Source organism: Oncorhynchus clarkii, chromosome 12 (genome assembly GCF_045791955.1).
Source record: "Oncorhynchus clarkii lewisi isolate Uvic-CL-2024 chromosome 12, UVic_Ocla_1.0, whole genome shotgun sequence".
NCBI classification, from domain to species: domain Eukaryota; kingdom Metazoa; phylum Chordata; class Actinopteri; order Salmoniformes; family Salmonidae; genus Oncorhynchus; species Oncorhynchus clarkii.
The window spans coordinates 81,929,001-81,947,340 of NC_092158.1; the positions used below are offsets into that span (position 1 = coordinate 81,929,001).

Genomic DNA, 18,340 nt, shown 5'->3' on the forward strand with positions numbered 1-18,340 from the left:
AATTAAAACTGAGCACAAATTGACAGCTATGCGATCCATCGCGGAGAAAATAGCTCACCACGATCCAGCACCAGCGGGTGGAAAGCGTCATTTGCTGGGCCGTGCCCAGCACTGTGTTGCATGCTAGACTAGTTGACAAGTACGGCTACGTGTTTGACATGGGCAGCAGCAGGCCTGAAAGCCAAGTGCGAGAAAACGCAATTTGATTTAGTTCCCATTCCCTTTACGCCAAGTTTAGAATCGTAAACTAATAGAAAATGTATGTGGACACGATTGCGAAAACTGCTCCAGATCACTTGATATCCGCCACAAGGGGGAAAGAATAGAATATGGAGGGTGGAGAGGGTCAGACCCGAATTAACTTAAACGGTCTATCGTACAGCAGAGCGTGTCCAACTCCAAACCAACCACACTGAATAGATAGGAGCATATCATGAGCGCACAGCTGAGAGCGCTCCATGCAAAATAGGTTCCATATATACATATCCCATGTTTTCCTCTCTCCCCTACCCCAATCCCATGATCATTTATATCAACAATGCAACGGAAAAAATAGTTTCATCGTTTTTATTGCAACACAAATTATTGCAGCGTTACCATCTCACCACCAGGGGGTACCATCTCCAGCACCTCTACATCCCATGGCTATGGATAAAACAGGGTGATTGGTTCAATAATCTCAAGCAGGATGGCAATAGAACATAACAGGTCCTGTTATTGGTCAGGAGGCCTGCTCATGGGACCTGGCTCTTGTAGCCGTAGTTGAGTTCTGCTCCTCCACTAAGCAGCAGGTCTATCCCAGTGCAGAACGTTGCATCAGCAGCCAGGTACAGAGCAGCCAACCCACTCTCAGCTTCTGTCCCCATTCGACCAAGCAGCTGTTGGAGATTAGGAAGAATGTTAAAGATGAGCCATCAAGTTCATCAAGACGAGAGATGCAAGTGAAATTAGGAAGTCTCTACCAACCCTCCCTTTTCAATGCATTCTGAAATATGTCATTGTAACAGATCTTATATTTCATCGTATATCTTGTATTGGCTCCTGTGAAGTGAGCACTTGCCTGAGCGTTCTCTCCTTCTTTAATGGTAGCTAAGGTATCTGCAGTCTGTCCAGCCAGCTCCTCCCACAGAGGTGTCATCACATTACCAGGGGAGATGCTACAAGATAATACACATTTAGACTGCAGCAAACAGAGCTAGAGATAAGAGGAAAAAGTGGAAAAATACAAAAGTATTTTTAAAACAGGACAGACAAAGGGGCAAGAGAAAAAAATAAGTAGAACATCCTAAAAGTTTGTAAATGGAGACAGATGCCAGTTCTACTCACCAGTTGACTCTCACTTGGTACCGACTCTCATCCACAGCCATGGCTTTTGTCATGGCAATGATCGCCCCCTTGTGGAGGAAAAGAGACACATCACCCCTGTTAGGCCTACTTCTCCAAGCCACAAACAGTGGAATAAAGTACTGCATACAGTTATCTAGATTTTTAGTTCACCTTAGTGGCTACATACGGTGCTGCATTTTTCTGACCAATGGAGCCCACCAGACTGGACAAGTTAATGATGTTCCCCTGGCGCTGTCGCAGGTGGGGCAGGGCATACTGAGGAGGGGAGATCCCGTGATGACGTAAAACATATTATAAGGTATATAATAACCCATTATTAAGGCTCATACATGCTTATAACAAGTAATAAAGCATTATACCTGAAGGCTTTCAGTAAAGTAAATATAATGAGTGAATTATTTACTTTGGAGGCCAGGAAGTAACTGATGAGGTTAAGATTCAAAAGATCTCTGAACTCATCTGCAGTAGTGTCATCTGTGGGTTTATGAGGTGGGTCTGAAAGGGGATGAAAGTGAGGGAACTCAATGAATACAGCATAAACACTAACCAAATGTCTATGGAGTATGTGAATTGTAGAAGAGGGGGAAGAAACATGCCTTTCATATCCACAAAAAAAGTGTTAAGTGGTACAAAAATGTATGCAGATCTTTAAAAAACGATGAAAACCAGTATAGCATTAAAAATACATCCGCGTTACGACTTGCACCTTTGTCAGGGGGTGACGATCAGGGGGTGACGATCAGGAGGTGACGATCAGGAGGTGTATAGTATAGACTTTACCGTCCGTCCCCTCCCCCCGACCTGGGTGTGAACCAGGGACGCTCTGCACACGTCAACAGTCACCCTCGCAGCATCGTTACCCATCGCTCCACAAAAGCCACGGCCCTTGCAGAGCAAGAGGAACCACTACTTCAAGGTCTCAGAGCAAGTGATGTCATCGATTGAAACGCCACTAGCGCGCACCACCGCTAACTAGCTAGCAATTTCACATCGGCTACATATACACGAAGTACAAAACATTAGGAACACCTGCTCTTTCCACATCAGACAGACTGGGTGAATACAGGTGAAAGCTATGATCCCTTATTGATGTCACTTCAATCAGTGTAGATGAAGGGGAGGAGACAGGTTAAATACGTATTTTTAAGCCTTGAGACAATTGAGACATGGATTGTGTGTGTGCCATGCAGAGGGTGAATGGGCAAGACAAAATATTTAACTTCCTTTAAACAGAGTATGGTAGTAGGTGCCAGGCGCACCGGTTTGTGTCAAGAACTGCAACACTGCTGTGTTTTTCACCATAAATAGTTTCCTGTGTGTATCAAGTATGGTCCACCACCTAAATGACATCCAGCCAACTCTGGGAAGCATTAGAGTCAACATGGGCCATTATCCCTGTGGAACGCTTTCGACACCTTGTAGAGTCCAGGCTGTTCTGGGGGCAAAAGGAGGGGTGCAACTCAATATTAGGAAGGTGTTCTTAATGTTTTGTACACTCAGTGTATGTGTTTTTAATGCTTGAATATGCCTGTTTAAATAATGGCTTGCCAGGGCCTCCCAAGTAGCACAGCGGTCTAAGGCACTGCATCGCAGTGTTAGCTGTGTTACTACAGATCCTGGTTATATACCGGGCTGTGTCGCAGCCAGTCGCACCTGGGAGACCCATGAGGCGAGGCACAATTGGCCCAGCGTCGTCCGGGTTAGGGGAGGGTTTGGCCGGCCGGGATGTCCTTGTCACATCGCGCTCTAGCGACTCCTGTGGCAGGCCGGGTGCATGCACACTGACAGTTGTTCGGTGTTTCCTCCGACACATTGGTGCAGCTGGCTTCCCAGTTAAGCGTGCATTGTGTCAAGAAGCAGTACGGCTTGGCGGGGTTGTTTTTCGGGACAATGGGACAAGACTGTAACTACCAAAATGGATATGACAAATTTTTGGGGAAAAAGGGGGTAAAAAAAACTATATATATAATAATAAAAATAAGTGCCTGGATGTGGATTGGTATACCAACTATCAGCTGATTTGTGGATATATCATTTCCTTTCTTTCCTTAACAACATCAATTCTCATACAAAATGATAACAGATACTCACGCCACCCAGCATTGTTGACCAGACAGTCTATTTGACCATAATGCTCCACTGTCACTGAAATCAACCTCTGCAGAGAGAATACCATACGTTGAGTTGACTGCACACTGTGTAAGACGTTTATAATTGCTATCTCCAGGTATGTGGACCTATGATCCCATTACCTATGTACCTACCTAACTTGCTACATAGAGCCTAAGCTGAAAAACCAGCTAGACACACCACTAAAATAACATAGAAACATACACACATCCCTCAGTCAAACACACAAAACAGGTTATAGCAATGTCACTACTGTTCACAAGCACCAGGATCTGGACACTGAATGATGATTGGATGTGTAGAAAAAAAAGAAGCCGCTCTGGATAAGAACATCTGCTAAATGACCTAAATGTAAATGTAAACATTATGGAAAGCTTCCGTCTTGTAGTGTTAGTCTGATCACTAATACATTTTAATTGTCTGATGAGGCTTCATCTATCTGTCCACTCCAATATATATATATATATATATACAGATACAGTTGAAGGTCGGAAGTTTACATACACTTAGGTTGGAGTCATTAAAACTTGTTTTCAACCACTCCACAAATTTCTTGTTAACAAACTATAGTTTTGGCAAGTGGGTTAGGACATCTACTTTGTGCATGACACAAGTAATTTTTCCAACAATTGTTTACAGACAGATTATTTCACTGTATCACAATTCCAGTGAGTCAGAAGTTTATATACACTAAGTTGACTGTACCTTTAAACAGCATGGAAAAATTACTGGAAATGATGTCATGGCTTTAGAAGCTTCTGATTGACTCAAATGATGTCAATTAGCCTATTGGAGGTGTACCTGTGGATGTATTTCAAGGCCTACTTTCAAACTCAGTGCCTCTTTGCTTGACATCATGGGAAAATCAAAAGAAATCAGCCAAGACCTTAGAAAATAAATTGTAGACCTCCACAAGTCTGGTTCATCGTTGGGAGCATTTTCCAAACACCTGAAGGTACCACGTTCATATGTACAAACAACAGTACGCAAGTATAACACCATGGGACCACGCAGCCGTCATACCGCTCAGGAAGGAGACGCGTTCTGTCTCCTAGAGATGAACGAACTTTGGTGTGAAAAGTACAAATCAATCCCAGAACAACAGCAAAGGACCTTGTGAAGATGCTGGAGGAAATAGGTAGAAAAGTATTTAAATCCACAGTAAAACGAGTCCTATACCATCATAACCTAAAAGACCGATCAGCAAGGAAGAAGCCACTGCTCCAAAACCACCATAAAAAAGACAGACTACTGTTTGCAACTGCACATGGGGACAAAGATCGGAATTTTGGATAAATGTCCTTTGGTCTGATGAAACAAAAATAGAACTGTTTGGTCATAATGACCATCGTTATGTTTGGAGGAAAAAGGGGGAGGCTTGCAAGCCGAAGAACACCATCCCAACCGTGAAGCACAGGGGTGGCAGCATCATGTTGTGGGGGTGCTTTGCTGCAGGAGGGACTGATGCACTTCACAAAATAGATGGCATCATGAGGATGGAAAATTATGTGGATGGAAAATTATGTGGATATATTGAAGCAACATCTCAAGACATCAGTCAGGAAGTTAAAGCTTGGTCGCAAATGGGTCTTCCAAATGGACAATGACCCCAAGCATACTGCCAAGGTTGTGGCAAAATGGCTTAAGGACAACAAAGTCAAGGTGTTGGAGTGGCCATCACAAAGCCCTGACCTCAATCCTATAGAACATTTCTGGGCAGAACTGAAAAAGCATGTGCGAGTAAGGAGTCCAACAAACCTGACTCAGTTAGGTTTAGGAATTTTTACTAGGATTAAATGTCAGTAATTGTGAAAAACTGACTTTAAATGTATTTGGCTAAGGTGTATGTAAACTTTCGACTTCAACTGTATATATATACTTATTTTTTTAAAACAAATTAATAAATGTATGTCAGCACAGACCTCAATGCCTGAGCGAGCACAAAAAACAGGGGAAGAAAACAGGAAACCAGGGCACAGGAAACACAAAGCTTCAAATAATGACCAACTGGGCCTTTAATAGTGATTTCTAAGCAGTTTATAAGCAGACCTTAAAATGAGGAGCAAGGGGCTTGCTAGAGCTGTGAGTAAACTCAGACGAGAAGAGTCCTTTCACAGACAGGGAAAATCCAACAAAGACTAAAGATAGGTGGAGTGTAGATTATAATTCAAAATGTTATAGTAAGCATTCTGATCAACCACAGGTCATGTGAGGAATGAGGATATAAACTCTGTTGAAATGTTGTGCATATGAGTGATCATTTGACTCTCATTTCACTGCCCTATAAGATAAGTCATTGCCCAGAAGCCCTACCTTGATGTCCTCCTCTTTGGAGATGTCACAAGGTACAAATTTGCATGACCCTGGCCCTGCCCTGTTCAGCTCAGCCTCTAGAGCCTGTCCTGCTGCCACTGTAAAAAAAATAAAAATATATATATATATATATATATATATATATATATATATATATATATATATATATATATATATATATATATATATATATATATATATATATAAGAATACAGTAAACTTATGAATATGCAATGTAAAGATGATTTAGAGAGGGATTTTTTTAATGATTCATAAAGTCTTCAACAATGGATTACTGATGAATGAAGATTCTGTGAAAACATTATTGATACATGTGTGGTGATTCTGATGGTTTCTTGTAACTGATGGCTTCTACGGTTGTGGCTAAATGGATAGGATAACTAATGCAGCAGGTTAGGAGAATTAATGTAGCAGGTTAGGAGAATTAATGTAGCAGGTTAGCATAATTAATGTAGCAGGTTAGCATAATTAAAGTAGCAGGTTAGGATAATTCAAGTAGCAGGTTAGGAGAATTAACGTAGCAAGTTCGGAGAAAAAGTTTAAGGTTAGGCTTAGCTACAATCCTACAGTTGTCACCAACACAACTCGAACATGCAACTTTTGGTACGTAGCTGTACTCCATCTAGCCACAACCGTAGAAGCCACCAGTTCCACCACACATGCAATGGTATACTTTAATCTGAGCAAAAAAATCGAATAAACGTGCAGACACTCACCCCCTCTTGCACAGAAGACAACTTTGGCCCCATTCTCCACTGGGAAAAAAACAACAGAATAGCACATTATTGTTTCCACAGTACCCCACTCTGCTCAAATCTCAACAAACTAACTTCAAATCATCAACTTTGATTCTTACCGAATACTTTGACAATCCCTCTACCAATCCCTTTGGACCCGCCGGTCACAATGACAACTTTGTCTCCGTAACGCAATGTACTGCCTGACATGTTCACTAGAGCCAACCCGTCACGGGTGATGATTTCAGTGATGATTTCAGTGATGATACGTTCGCAAAGAACCGCCACTACCTGGTTGACTGTGTTGGTCGAATGCCGCAAACAAAGTTACTTGCCCTCTTTCCAAGCTTCACTTTTTATTATATTTCTTTACATGCAGCAAAATATATAATTGCATCCCTCCCGTTGTCTTTTTGCCTTTTACATTTATACGTTAACTTTCTCCTCCCTCCTCCAAGTTCCTCAAAAATCATGGGTTTTGTTGTCGTCTGTGAAGACAGGTGAGCGGTTTTGTGGGACTTGTAGTTTTAAGCTCCATGCAAATTCTAACGGACATCCTGGTGCTGCAACCTGCTGTGTCAACATGCATACCGGTTTCTCAGTCTATGTATGAGGCATATTCTGAAATGGAAAAAATAAACCATTACATTCATCAATTAACCAAGAAGCCAATGGGACGGTTTTTGCAATTGTTTAATGCATAATAAAAAAAATACTTTAAACGCTTTATTGCTCACTTTCCTGTCAAATCCACCTCATGTCAGTGTTATAACTGTTATACATTTTACATGTTTTCCCCCCCTTCCAACTCGCACACGTCTCTAAATAGTTAACTCAACCATCAATTCTTATTTTACATTTACATTTGAGTCATTTAGCTTACAATCTTATCCATAGCGATTTACTGGAGCAATTAGGGCCTTGCTCAAGGGCACGTCAACAGATTTATTTACCTAGTCGGCTCGGGATTCAAACCAGCCAACTTTCGGTTACTGGCTCAACGCTCTTAACTGCTAGGCTACGTGCCGCCCCATGTAACCTTTTTCTGGCCCAGAAATAAGGCTGTTGACATCTTACAGTGGTCACTATATGTCACTTACATTTTTGTTGACACAACACCTGTGAGTCATTACCTGTCTGACACGTGTGCACCATACCCTATACTATACTATACACTAAGCCAACTGAATAAAGGCTTACGAAAGGATCATCAGAAAAGGAGTGTCATGGCTTTTTGTTGTAGGCTTTCAGTTTTACTGTTTGGTCTCATAACATGTGTTAACATGTTTGTAAATGTGACTTGGGCCCTACATTTTTCCTGACCACACCTCACCAGGAAATGCATTGGCTCTGCTACATAACTAATTTATGGCCCTGAGTGTTTCCTGGTAAGGTGACATGGTCAGAAAAACACAGGGCCCTAGTCAGGAGCATTATAAATACTGAAGCCAGGATGGAACTCCAAAATACATTCTCACTGGGATTTTATGGGTGTTCATTTGGGTCTCGTGAGGACATCAGTACATGTGTTGAGGATGGTGTGTGTGTTTTTGTGTGTTTGTTTATGACAGGGAGAGAGGGGAAATTGAAGACTTTAAGAGAGAGGCAGGGGGCTGACATTAGGGGGTGGGGGAATGAAGAGGACTTTAAGAGAGAGGCAGGGGGCTGACATTAGGGGGTGGGGGTATGAAGAGGACTTTAAGAGAGAGGCAGGGGGCTGACATTAGGGGGTGGGGGTATGAAGAGGACTTTAAGAGAGGCAGGGGGCTGACATTAGGGGGTGGGGGTATGAAGAGGACTTTAAGAGAGAGGCAGGGGGCTGACATTAGGGTGTGGGGGTATGAAGAGGACTTTAAGAGAGAGGCAGGGGGCTGACATTAGGGGGTGGGGGTATGAAGAGGACACCGTGCTGAGGTTGTAGAGAGAAGGCAGTGGATTGAATTTCGACCTGACAGCATTCTCCAGAGAAATAGTCGGCATGAGAGAGAGCAAAGGGGAGAGACTGAAGGCTGTGACCTACAAACAAGCTTAACTATCTTCACTTCACCCAGGGTGGGGTATCAGCAGACAGATTAACACTACCCCTGAAGGAGCCATGGTGCAGACAGACAGACAGACAGACAGACAGACAGACAGACAGACAGACAGACAGACAGACAGACAGACAGACAGACAGACAGACAGACACCCTGTGGCGGAGGTACAGTAGTGGAGGCACCGTGATTCTCTTGAGTAATTAGTCTCTTTCAACAGTAGCTGACTGACAGAGGGGTGAGTGGATCAGTGCAGGCTGCTTCTTGTAAATAACACCAATAATATGGTTACTTCACAGCAGCATGCTTGGGCATGGCATGTAACTAGGATGTTTATGAGTAGGACTCTGTGTTATTCTAATAATGGCTGTGTTGACTGTAAAGACTAATGTTCTGATTAAAGAAACAGTCATTCTGAACATAAAGGTTAACGGTTCTGATTGAAATAACACCTGTCTAGTTCATGCTTTTATTTGTTATTCTTTACTCTAGATGTAAAATGTGTCTTGTACACTACCGGTCAAGACTTTCAGAACATTGACTCATTCAAGGGTTTGTCTTTATTTGAACTCTTTTCTACATTGTAGAATAATAGTGAAGACATCAAAATGATGAAATAACACTAATGGAATCATGTAATAACCAAAAATGTGTTAAACAAATGAAAATATATTTTGTATTTGAGATTCTTCAAATAGCCACCCTTTGCCTTGATGACAGCTTTGCAAACTATTGGCATTCTCTCACCAGTTTCACAAGGTATTCACCTGGAATGCATTTAAATTAACAGGTGTGCCTTCTTAAAAGTTCATTTGTGGAATTTCTTTCCTTCTTAATGTATTTGAGCCAATCAGTTGTGTTGTGACAAGGTAGAGGTGGTATACAGAAGATAGCCCTATTTGGTAAAAGACCAAGTCCATATTATGGCAAGATCAGCTCAAATAAGCAAAAGGAAATGACAGTCCATCATTACTTTAAGACTTGAAGGCCACTCAGTATGGATCATTTCAAGAACTTTGAAAGTTTCTTCAAGTGCAGTCGCAAAAACCATCAAGCGCTATGATGAAACTGGCTCTCATGAGGATCGCCACAGGAATGGAAGACCCAGAGTTACCTCTGCTGCAGAGGATAAGTTCATTAGAGTTACCAGCCTCAGAAATTGCAGCCCAAATAAATGCTTCACAGAGTTCAAGTAACAGACACATCTCAACATCAACTGTTCAGAGGAGACTGCATGAATCAGGCCTTCATGGTTGAATTACTGCAAAGAAACCATGACTAAAGGACACCAATAAGAAGAAGAGGGTTGCAAGGGCCAAGAAACACGAGCAATGGGCATTAGACTGGTGGAAATTTGTCCTTTGGTCTGGAGTCCAAATTGGCGATTTTTAGTTCCAACCGCCGTGTCTTTGTGGGTGAACGGATGATCTCCGCATGTGTATTTCCCACCATAAAGCATGGAGGAGGTGGTGTTATGGTGTGGGGGTGCTTTGCTGGTGACACTGTCTGTGATTTATTTAGAATTTAAGGCACCCTTAACCAGCATGGCTACCACAGCATTCTGTAGCGATACTCCATCCTATCTGGTTTGGGCTTAGTGGGACTATCATTTGTTTTTTCAACAGGACATTTTTATTTTATTTTTGAAATGTAACCTTCATTTAACCAGGCAAGTCAGTTACAATGACCCAACACACCCCCAGGCTGTGTAAGGGCTATTTGACCAAGAAGGAGAGTGATGGAGTGCTGCATCAGATGACCTGGCCTCCACAATCCCCCGACCTCAACCAAATTGAGATGGTTTTGGATGAGTCAGACTGCAGAGTAAAGGAAAAGCAGCCAACAAGTGCTCAGCACATGTGGGAACTCCTTCAAGACTGTTGGAAAAGTATTCCATGTGAAGCTGGTTGAGAGAATGCCAAGAGTGTGCAAAGCTGTTATTCTACAATGTAGAAAATAGTAAAAATAAAGAAAAACCCCTGAATGAGTAGGTGTTCTAAAATTCTTGACCGGTAGTGTATTTGCGGGTGAATTGGAGTAAAGTACTTAATGATCACATTTCCGTTAAATAATTCTGAGTATTAAAATTGCCAATAATGTGAGATGTTTCTCCTCCCACTTCTTTATCTGCCTTTACCTGATATGTCTCTTCTTCTGCAGTACCTGATATTTTTCTTGATAACTTCAGCAGCGTTGTGCATTTCTCTCTAGAGTAAGGGGACAAACTGTCCTCACAAAGAACTAAATAGAAGCTGAATGACAGACCAAGGAATGGAGAATCATGACAAGGGTGGAGGTGAAGGAGGAGGAGAAGGAGACAAGAAACATCTCCCAGAGGAGGTGAGCGAGAGCGACAAGGAGACCAAGGACCAGCGCAACAAGGCGGAGAAGGGAGAGAAGGAGACAGAGAACAACGGCAGTGAAAAGGAGAGGGTTGAGGGGAAAAGGGAAAGCTGTCGTCGCTCAGGCTCCCTGTGGAGGGGGGGCTGGGCCCTGACGGAGCGGCTAGCCATCAACGTGTCGGGGATGCGGTACGAGACACAGCTCCGCACTCTGGCCCAGTTCCCTGACTCCCTCCTGGGGGACCCTAACCGCAGAATTCGCTACTTTGACCCTCTGCGCAATGAGCTGTTCCTGGACCGGAACCGGAACTGCTTTGACGCCATCCTCTACTTCTACCAGTCTGGCGGGCGGCTGCGGCGGCCTGCCAACGTGCCCCTGGATGTGTTCTTGGATGAGCTGCGCTTCTATGAGCTTGGTGAGGAGATCATGGAACGCTTCAAGGAGGATGAGGGCTTCCCCAAGGAGGAGGTGCCTGCGCTGCCTGAGAACGAGATGCAGAGGAAGGTTTGGATGCTTTTTGAGCACCCAGAATCCTCCTCGGGCGCACGCATCATCGCCATCATCAGCGTCATGGTCATTGTGGTGTCCATCGCCATCTTCTGCTTGGAGACGCTGCCTGACTTCAGGAACGAGAAGGAGCTCCGAGAGGTGAGAGGGGGCTGTTGTGGGGCCAGGGGCCTGAGGGCCAAACAGAAATGACACACAGGAGAGAGAGAATGAGAGAGAAACAGAGAATAGTAGAAAAGGATACAAATGGACCAGGAGAAAGGAGAGGCTGCGGGAGATGTGCATAAAGCACAGATAGAGGAAGGAGAGGAATAAAGAGAGGAATGAAGAGAGGAATGAAGAGAGGATGAAAGAGTAAGGAATGCATCTCGACAGGGTGCTAAGAGAACAGAGGTTAGCACATTTGGAGACTGATGATGGGGTGATCATCAATAGTCATTGAAGGATGACAATTAGTAAAGGATGACAGTTAGTGAAGGATGACAGTTAGTGGATGACAGTTGGTGAAAGTCAATGACAGATGTCACCCTGTGGAACATAAATACTACATATGTGATGACACAGGCCCCTTACAGGGTTAAACACAACATGCAACACACACACCCTCACACACACCATCACACACACACACACACACACACACACACACACACACACACACACACACACACACACACACAGGACAGAGATATTTCTGAGATTATTTTAGTCATGTCATTAAAATTGAGGGAAAGGAATGGGAAGAGTGGGGGGTGAGGAGAGGGGGAACTAAAGTGTGGTAGGAAAACAAGAGAAATAGGTTGGAGGAGAGAGAGAATCACAGTTAGGGAACTAGAGAAAGAGGGAGGTTGCAGGTAAGAGCGGGAGAGAAAAAGGGGTGGGACAGAGAGAGATGAGAGGCAGGAAGGGAGGGGTAAATATGGACTGCACAAAGAACATTATGCTTTATTGATGGTATCTCCAGATCACTGTCCATCTGTGTCTCACATTGACTGGTGCTCCAGGATCACTGTCAAGACGACTCCGTATGGGAATAGATGGAGCTGATAGGAACATATAAACGGAGAGAGAGAGAGAGAGGGAGAGAGAGAAAGAGGGAGAGAACGGGGGAGAGAGGGAGAGAGGGTAAGTGAAAGTGGAGTGCAAAAGAGGAGAGTGGAGAGGAGCGTGTCTCACGTTACTCCTTAGAGATCTAAAGGAGCTATATATAGTGTAAGGACAACCCTAAGAGCACATCAACATGTAAACGTTGGTTCCCATTAATAAACACACTGACTCATACCCACTGAAAGAGGCATGGAAAGAGTAGTACAGAACACCTATTTGATGACTCGCACAAAATGAAATGAACTTCACCTGCCAAGTGGCTTACCGACAAGGTTGGCTTAGCTGCTTTTGGATTTTGAGGGATCATGCAAAAGCACAGAACACATGGTATACGGTGGGTCTTACCGAAGCGCATATGCACACACCCGACCTCTCACACTCACTCAGTCACTCACACACACTCACATGATCTGAACATCTGACAGAAGACACAGTGCTCTGTACAGACTCAAAATGGCAGCATAGGTGGCAGCAACTGAAAATAAATCCTTGTCTTTTACAAGACGACCACCTCCCGTTGCAACGGTAGCTCTAGACACTGCATACAGTATTGAAAGACATGCTGTACGGTTCTGTGACCATTTGGAATGAGCGGCTAGTTGTTATTCCTTTCTTATTGGGTGACAAAGAGTGCGAATGTCTGTCGGGGCAGTGTGATCATGGCTTTTCAACCTCATAAAGGTGAGGAGAAATGGAACTAATGTGGGTGACAAATGTGAGGGCAAATGTCACTGTCATTTCAGTTGGTAAAAGCATTCCAGGCCTCTACACAGAGACTAACATATGCAGTATATGCACAAACAAACAACTGCTGTATATGCACCTCACACAGGCACACTCATGCAGGCACACGGACAGGCACTAACACACAGAGTATCATAGACTTTTGCTTCACTATAATTTTATCACAGGCAATAACAATTCTGAGCCATTTCACTCCAATCCGTCTTATGGCTGGACATACCATAAAACCTACATTTGACTGTCTCACTTTGAACCCCAAGACTGCTTCTTAGAAAACATTGTAAGGATGAAATGAAGTGTCAGATTCCTCAGTCAGTCCAGACGCTGCGCTGTAACATTAGCCGTTGTCACATGCAGTCATGCTCTATAATGTTTTCTTCTGTTTAAGTATAGAGACGAAACACATTTGCATCAAGGTCTGCGTAAGGAAAGAGAGAGAGAAGTGAAGTTATGTTAACACAGTATTACAGTTATCACAGTCTTAATCAGACTGTGATGCATTTTCCACATCTGCTGAGGAAAGACTTTGCCACCTTTAAAATAATCACTTCTCCTCCTTCTCTCCTCCTTCTCATGTTTACTGTAGTCATCATGGTTCTCCCCGACCTCTGTCTAACCTTCCCTCATTACTATTTCTTATCAATTCATTTATGTCCTTCATTACCCTTGTAATGAACACGAGGGGAGACCGAGAGCTGGTTTCAAGCGCAGTGCGCAGCAGGTGTTTATTGCAAAGGTCCACAGGAGGAGGCAGGTAGCTGGGTCCAGGGGCAGGCAGAAGGTCACACACAGGGGGTCCAACAGGGCAACAGTACAGGCAAGGAAAAGGCTAGTAACGTCGTCCAGGAGATCAGGCAATAGGTAGATAACAGGAAAACCGATTGGCTAAAGTACAGGCAGGGAATAGGCAAAAGGCGTTGTTAGTGAGGCAGGCAAAATCTATCATACACTGGAGGAGTACATCACAGGAACACCAGCGCTCTGAAAGACGTGTGTCACAAAACAAACAAAACCTCACAGTGACGGGGTGCAAAGAACTGAACTAAATAGTGTGAGATAATGACATACAGGTGTGTGAACAGGTGATTAGAATCCAGGTGATTGGGATCTGGAGAGTGAGCTGGAAAGTTAGCTGCGTTCAGGGGATCTACGTGTTGGAGGGTGTGAGTTGGAAGGAGACGTTACAACCCTATTTGTTATCTCTTGTCTAAACCACGGTCATCCCCCCTTCACTGTTTTATCTCCCTTCAATCTCTCCTGCTTCATTTCTAACACCACTCACTATCCCTCTCTCCTTCTCTCCCCCCAGAAATTCACCTACCAGCCCCATCCTACCCTCCCCAACATCACCATCCTGGTCCCTCCCACTGGCAGTGCTTTCCATGACCCCTTCTTCCAGGTGGAGACCATATGTATCTTCTGGTTCTCCTTTGAGCTCATTATGCGCTTAGCCAGCTCCCCCAGTAAGCTCCACTTCTTCAAGGACGTGATGAACACTATCGACTTCCTTGCCATCATTCCCTTCTTCGTCACTCTGGGCACAGAGCTGGCCAGGGACAAAACCTCCAACAAGGACCCGGGCATGTCTTTGGCCATCATCAGGGTCATTAGGCTGGTCAGGGTGTTCAGGATATTCAAGCTGTCGCGTCACTCCAAGGGCCTGCAGATCCTGGGCCAGACTCTCAAGGCCAGCCTGAGAGAGCTGGCCCTGCTCATCTTCTTCCTCTTCATCGGAGTCATCCTCTTCTCCAGCGCTGTCTACTTCGCCGAGGCGGACAGCCCCGACACGGTGTTCACCAGCATCCCCGAGGCCTTCTGGTGGGCCGTGGTCTCCATGACGACAGTGGGCTACGGGGACATGTACCCTACGACTCTGGGGGGCAAGCTGGTGGGCTCCATGTGTGCCATCGCTGGTGTGCTCACCATCTCCCTGCCAGTCCCAGTCATTGTGTCCAACTTCAGCTACTTCTATCACCGAGAAACGGAGTGTCTCGAGAAAATCAGTGAGTACACCCACATCAGCACCTCTCTCTGGGAGGGTGAGGATGAGGATGGAGACAAGGGGGAGGGAGATTACACTCCCCTGTATGTGGGCGACTGCAAGGGAATCTGTAACCCCCTCAATGGGACACTGCTGTCAGGACTGTGTGCGGGGCAGGACGGGTGGGAGAACAAAGGCAACGTGTACCTCAGGGAACCCCTGGTCACTCAGGTGTGAGACAGGATGGATGGATAGACAGAGGATCTGCTGAATACAACCCTGGTACTCTGCCTCTAAGTTAAATAGAGAGAAAGATAAAGGAGGATGGTAAAGGAGACGAGATACAAAATAAATACTATTTTACTCAAGGACTTACTTGCACCGTCAATGGCTTACACCGTTTACTACAAACAGAACTGATGAGACCATGGCAGAGATATTGTGACAGCTTGCTTTTTGCTAATGTCACTGAGAATCGAGTAAGATGCCATCATATTGACAATAAAAACAGCTGAAACAGAATGTATATTTATTTATTATATATTTACCAGATTGTAATAACAGTTTATACAGTACATACAACTCTAGCAATTGTAAATGTTGGTGTTTTTAAGACATGAGTGAATTGCAGTGCCATTTTATTTGTTATTGTGTGCTAGCTAGCTAAATGCACAGGGCCGTTTTGAATGTGTGTAGAGGGTTGACTAAGGGCGTTTTTACCATTTTTGTGAACCCAGTGCAGTTTGCAAATTTTTTTGTGCAGCGTGAACACTCTCAAAGAACTCAGACCCCCTCAGAAGAAGAGAGAAGAGCCCCCTAAGCAAACCGAACTGAGATCATCTCGAGAGCTGGTCTGAGTTCGGTTCTCTTGAATTCCGAGGTTTGATTCCTTTTTTAGGGCAATGTGAACACAAAGCTCCCCAGGTTCACTTGTCATTATTTCCGCACGACACACTAGGCTACTGCAGCATTGTTTCCCTTGCCGTAACCACTCACATTGGTGCCACAAAAGAGAGAAGTGGATGTGCAGGTTCATGGAATTTTTTTTATTTTTTTTATATTGATTAGCGATTGTCAAGAATCCACAGAAATGTTTAGTTTTTAGTTCAGATTATTTGTTTGCCATATGTGATCAATAGGCTAAGAGAGGTTCATAAACTGTTTATTTGATTGTGGGGTTTGAATAGTGTGAGAAGACAACAACATATTTGGTGAGAATCACAACATAGGGTCCAAAATCAATTCTAGCTCTTAAAAGGGTGGTAGCCTACATTGGGTGTACAATATTTAATTACAGTATTATTTAATCTGCAGTTATTCTTCTGCTATTTATTCTGTTACCAATAATATTTACATGTAGTAGTGTCTTCTGATTAAAATGATTATTTCTCCCCTTTTTTCACTAAATGCAGTCTATTAGCTTTCAAAATGTAAGCAGGTGTATATAGCTGTCCGATAACACGTTTTGATGGAATGTCTTGTCCTGCACTGCACTTTGTAAAAACCTGGAGTGCATTGAGTGAATTTTGGAAAAAGATCTTGGTTCCTTTCTAAACATGGCAATGCAAAGAGGACTTGGACCACAGGATAGGTGAAGTGAACTGACAAAAGAGTTGAGACCTCATTCAAAGATCAGTTCTTTTAAAGAGGACTATGTGTAAAAACACTCAATGTCCTGATGGGACTGGGCACCGTCTTTGAAAGCTATGGCTGAAATGCTCTGCAGTGGTATTGTGGTGACGTGGAACACAAAGAGATCAGCCTGGGGGCTGTGGTGCAAACAGAGAGCAGCCCTAAGTGTTGGTCCTTGGCCAGTGGAGAGTTTTCAGTGTGTAATGGAGACAGCTAGGCTGGGCGGCAGGGAAATCTGATCCTGGACCTGTCAGGCTTCCAGCTGACCCTTCCTCCCAATGGCTGTGCAGGACTAACACTAGTAGATACCACTGGCCTAAATCCACACTCACCCCACTGGGTAGAAGTACTTTACTGGTCATCCAAAGACACATCCCTGCCCCTGTCCATGTTACCATGGTGCCTCAATTATCTTGCCTATTTAGAATGTGTCTTAACAAAATGCTTTGCACAGTGTTCAGTGTTTATACTGTGCTTTAGAAATATGTTCTCATGATCAGAGATTGTGAGCTGCACAGATTGTATAAGAGAGTGGGTTGTGTGTGTATGTGTATATGTGTGTGTGTGTGGTTACCAGTATGTGTTCTATGACTGTGTGTGTGTGTGTGTACCAGTATGTGATTGAGTGCGTGCTTACGTGTGTGTGTGTGTGTGTGCAGGTGTGTGTGGTTACCAGTACGTGTTCAATGACTGTGAGCCCTGTTTATATGTGTGTGTGTGTGTGTGTGTGTGTATGTGTGTGTGTGTGTGTGTGTGTGTGTGTGTGTGTGTGTGTGTGTGTGCGTGTGCGTGTGTGTGTGTGTGTGTGTGTGTGTGTGTGTGTGTGTGTGTGTGTGTGTGTGTGTGTGCGTGTGTGTGTGTGTGTGTATATACACGTGTGTGTGGTTACCAGTATGTGCTCTATGACTGTAAACCCTGTTTATATTTGTTGTATTTAATAAAGATGGTATTTTATCAGTTATCTAAATGAGTCCCTGTTTTGTTAACAGAGGGGAGATGAGTCAGCAGATGTCTTCACCACAAAACAATTATCTAAACAACAACAACCAAAATGTCTAGTCTTTCAAAATGTTGACATAATATGTTAAATGTATGATATTATTGGTAGGTTTAGACACCATCTGTTTAACTGAGAGAGCAGATTGGATCATTTGAGTTCCCACTTCACACGCACCCCAAAGGATTGAGTTGATTTCCCTCCTTGCAACTATCTCTTTAGTCTCTAGAGGTCAAAGCACTCAGTGCAAATCCTCCTAGTCATCCCAGCTCAGGGACATCATACTGAGGACTCTGTGGTTGCTTCTTCTGAGCCATGAAGCCAGAAGAAACATGTACTGTGTATTTTGCAGATTGAAATAACTATGTAAACAATAACGAATTATACAAACAACATCAATTTTATGCGACAACCATACAATCAATTCCCATAAGTACAGTGATTCATG

At 43.8% G+C, this 18,340-nt stretch overlaps 2 protein-coding genes across 4 annotated transcripts; one reads left to right on the forward strand and one right to left on the reverse strand.

The window, feature by feature from the left end:
• Window positions 1-553: 553 nt before the first annotated feature.
• On the reverse strand, window positions 554-7,040 carry LOC139421467 (17-beta-hydroxysteroid dehydrogenase 14-like). Of its 2 annotated transcripts, XM_071172400.1 has the most exons (9): window positions 6,668-7,040; window positions 6,528-6,566; window positions 5,791-5,888; window positions 3,439-3,505; window positions 1,751-1,842; window positions 1,498-1,602; window positions 1,327-1,394; window positions 1,061-1,157; window positions 554-878 (listed from the first exon to the last, which is right to left on the reverse strand). In XM_071172400.1, exons 1-9 carry the CDS (start codon window positions 6,756-6,758, stop codon window positions 735-737), a joined length of 801 nt encoding a protein of 266 aa, XP_071028501.1. In that variant the 5' UTR covers window positions 6,759-7,040; the 3' UTR covers window positions 554-734. The 2 variants fall into 2 exon arrangements, with proteins under 2 accessions (XP_071028501.1, XP_071028502.1); XM_071172401.1 differs by lacking the exons at window positions 1,751-1,842; window positions 3,439-3,505.
• A 1,418-nt stretch (window positions 7,041-8,458) lies between these two features.
• LOC139421508 (potassium voltage-gated channel subfamily A member 1-like) lies at window positions 8,459-17,856 on the forward strand. 2 transcript variants are annotated; one of them, XM_071172468.1, is made up of 3 exons: window positions 8,459-8,819; window positions 10,742-11,572; window positions 14,592-17,856. In XM_071172468.1, the coding sequence occupies exons 2-3, from the start codon at window positions 10,838-10,840 to the stop codon at window positions 15,498-15,500; spliced, it is 1,644 nt and encodes a 547-aa protein (XP_071028569.1). In that variant the 5' UTR covers window positions 8,459-8,819; window positions 10,742-10,837; the 3' UTR covers window positions 15,501-17,856. The 2 variants fall into 2 exon arrangements, with proteins under 2 accessions (XP_071028569.1, XP_071028570.1); XM_071172469.1 differs by having other exon boundaries at window positions 10,795-11,572.
• The last annotated feature ends 484 nt before the right edge of the window (window positions 17,857-18,340 follow it).

Bases quoted from the DNA above. Each gene is read 5' to 3' on its own strand.
- LOC139421467 (XM_071172400.1), bottom strand. From the start codon at position 6,758: ATGTCAGGCAGTACATTGCGTTACGGAGACAAAGTTGTCATTGTGACC. The intron at 3,506-5,790 runs GTAGGGCTTCTG...TTCTCTCTGCAG, and splicing joins CCAAAGAGGAGGACATCAAG to AGGTTGATTTCAGTGACAGT. The intron at 1,843-3,438 runs GTGAGTATCTGT...ATCCCCTTTCAG, and splicing joins GGTCAACAATGCTGGGTGGC to ACCCACCTCATAAACCCACA.
- LOC139421508 (XM_071172468.1), top strand. From the start codon at position 10,838: ATGACAGACCAAGGAATGGAGAATCATGACAAGGGTGGAGGTGAAGGA. The intron at 11,573-14,591 runs GTGAGAGGGGGC...CTCTCCCCCCAG, and splicing joins ACGAGAAGGAGCTCCGAGAG to AAATTCACCTACCAGCCCCA.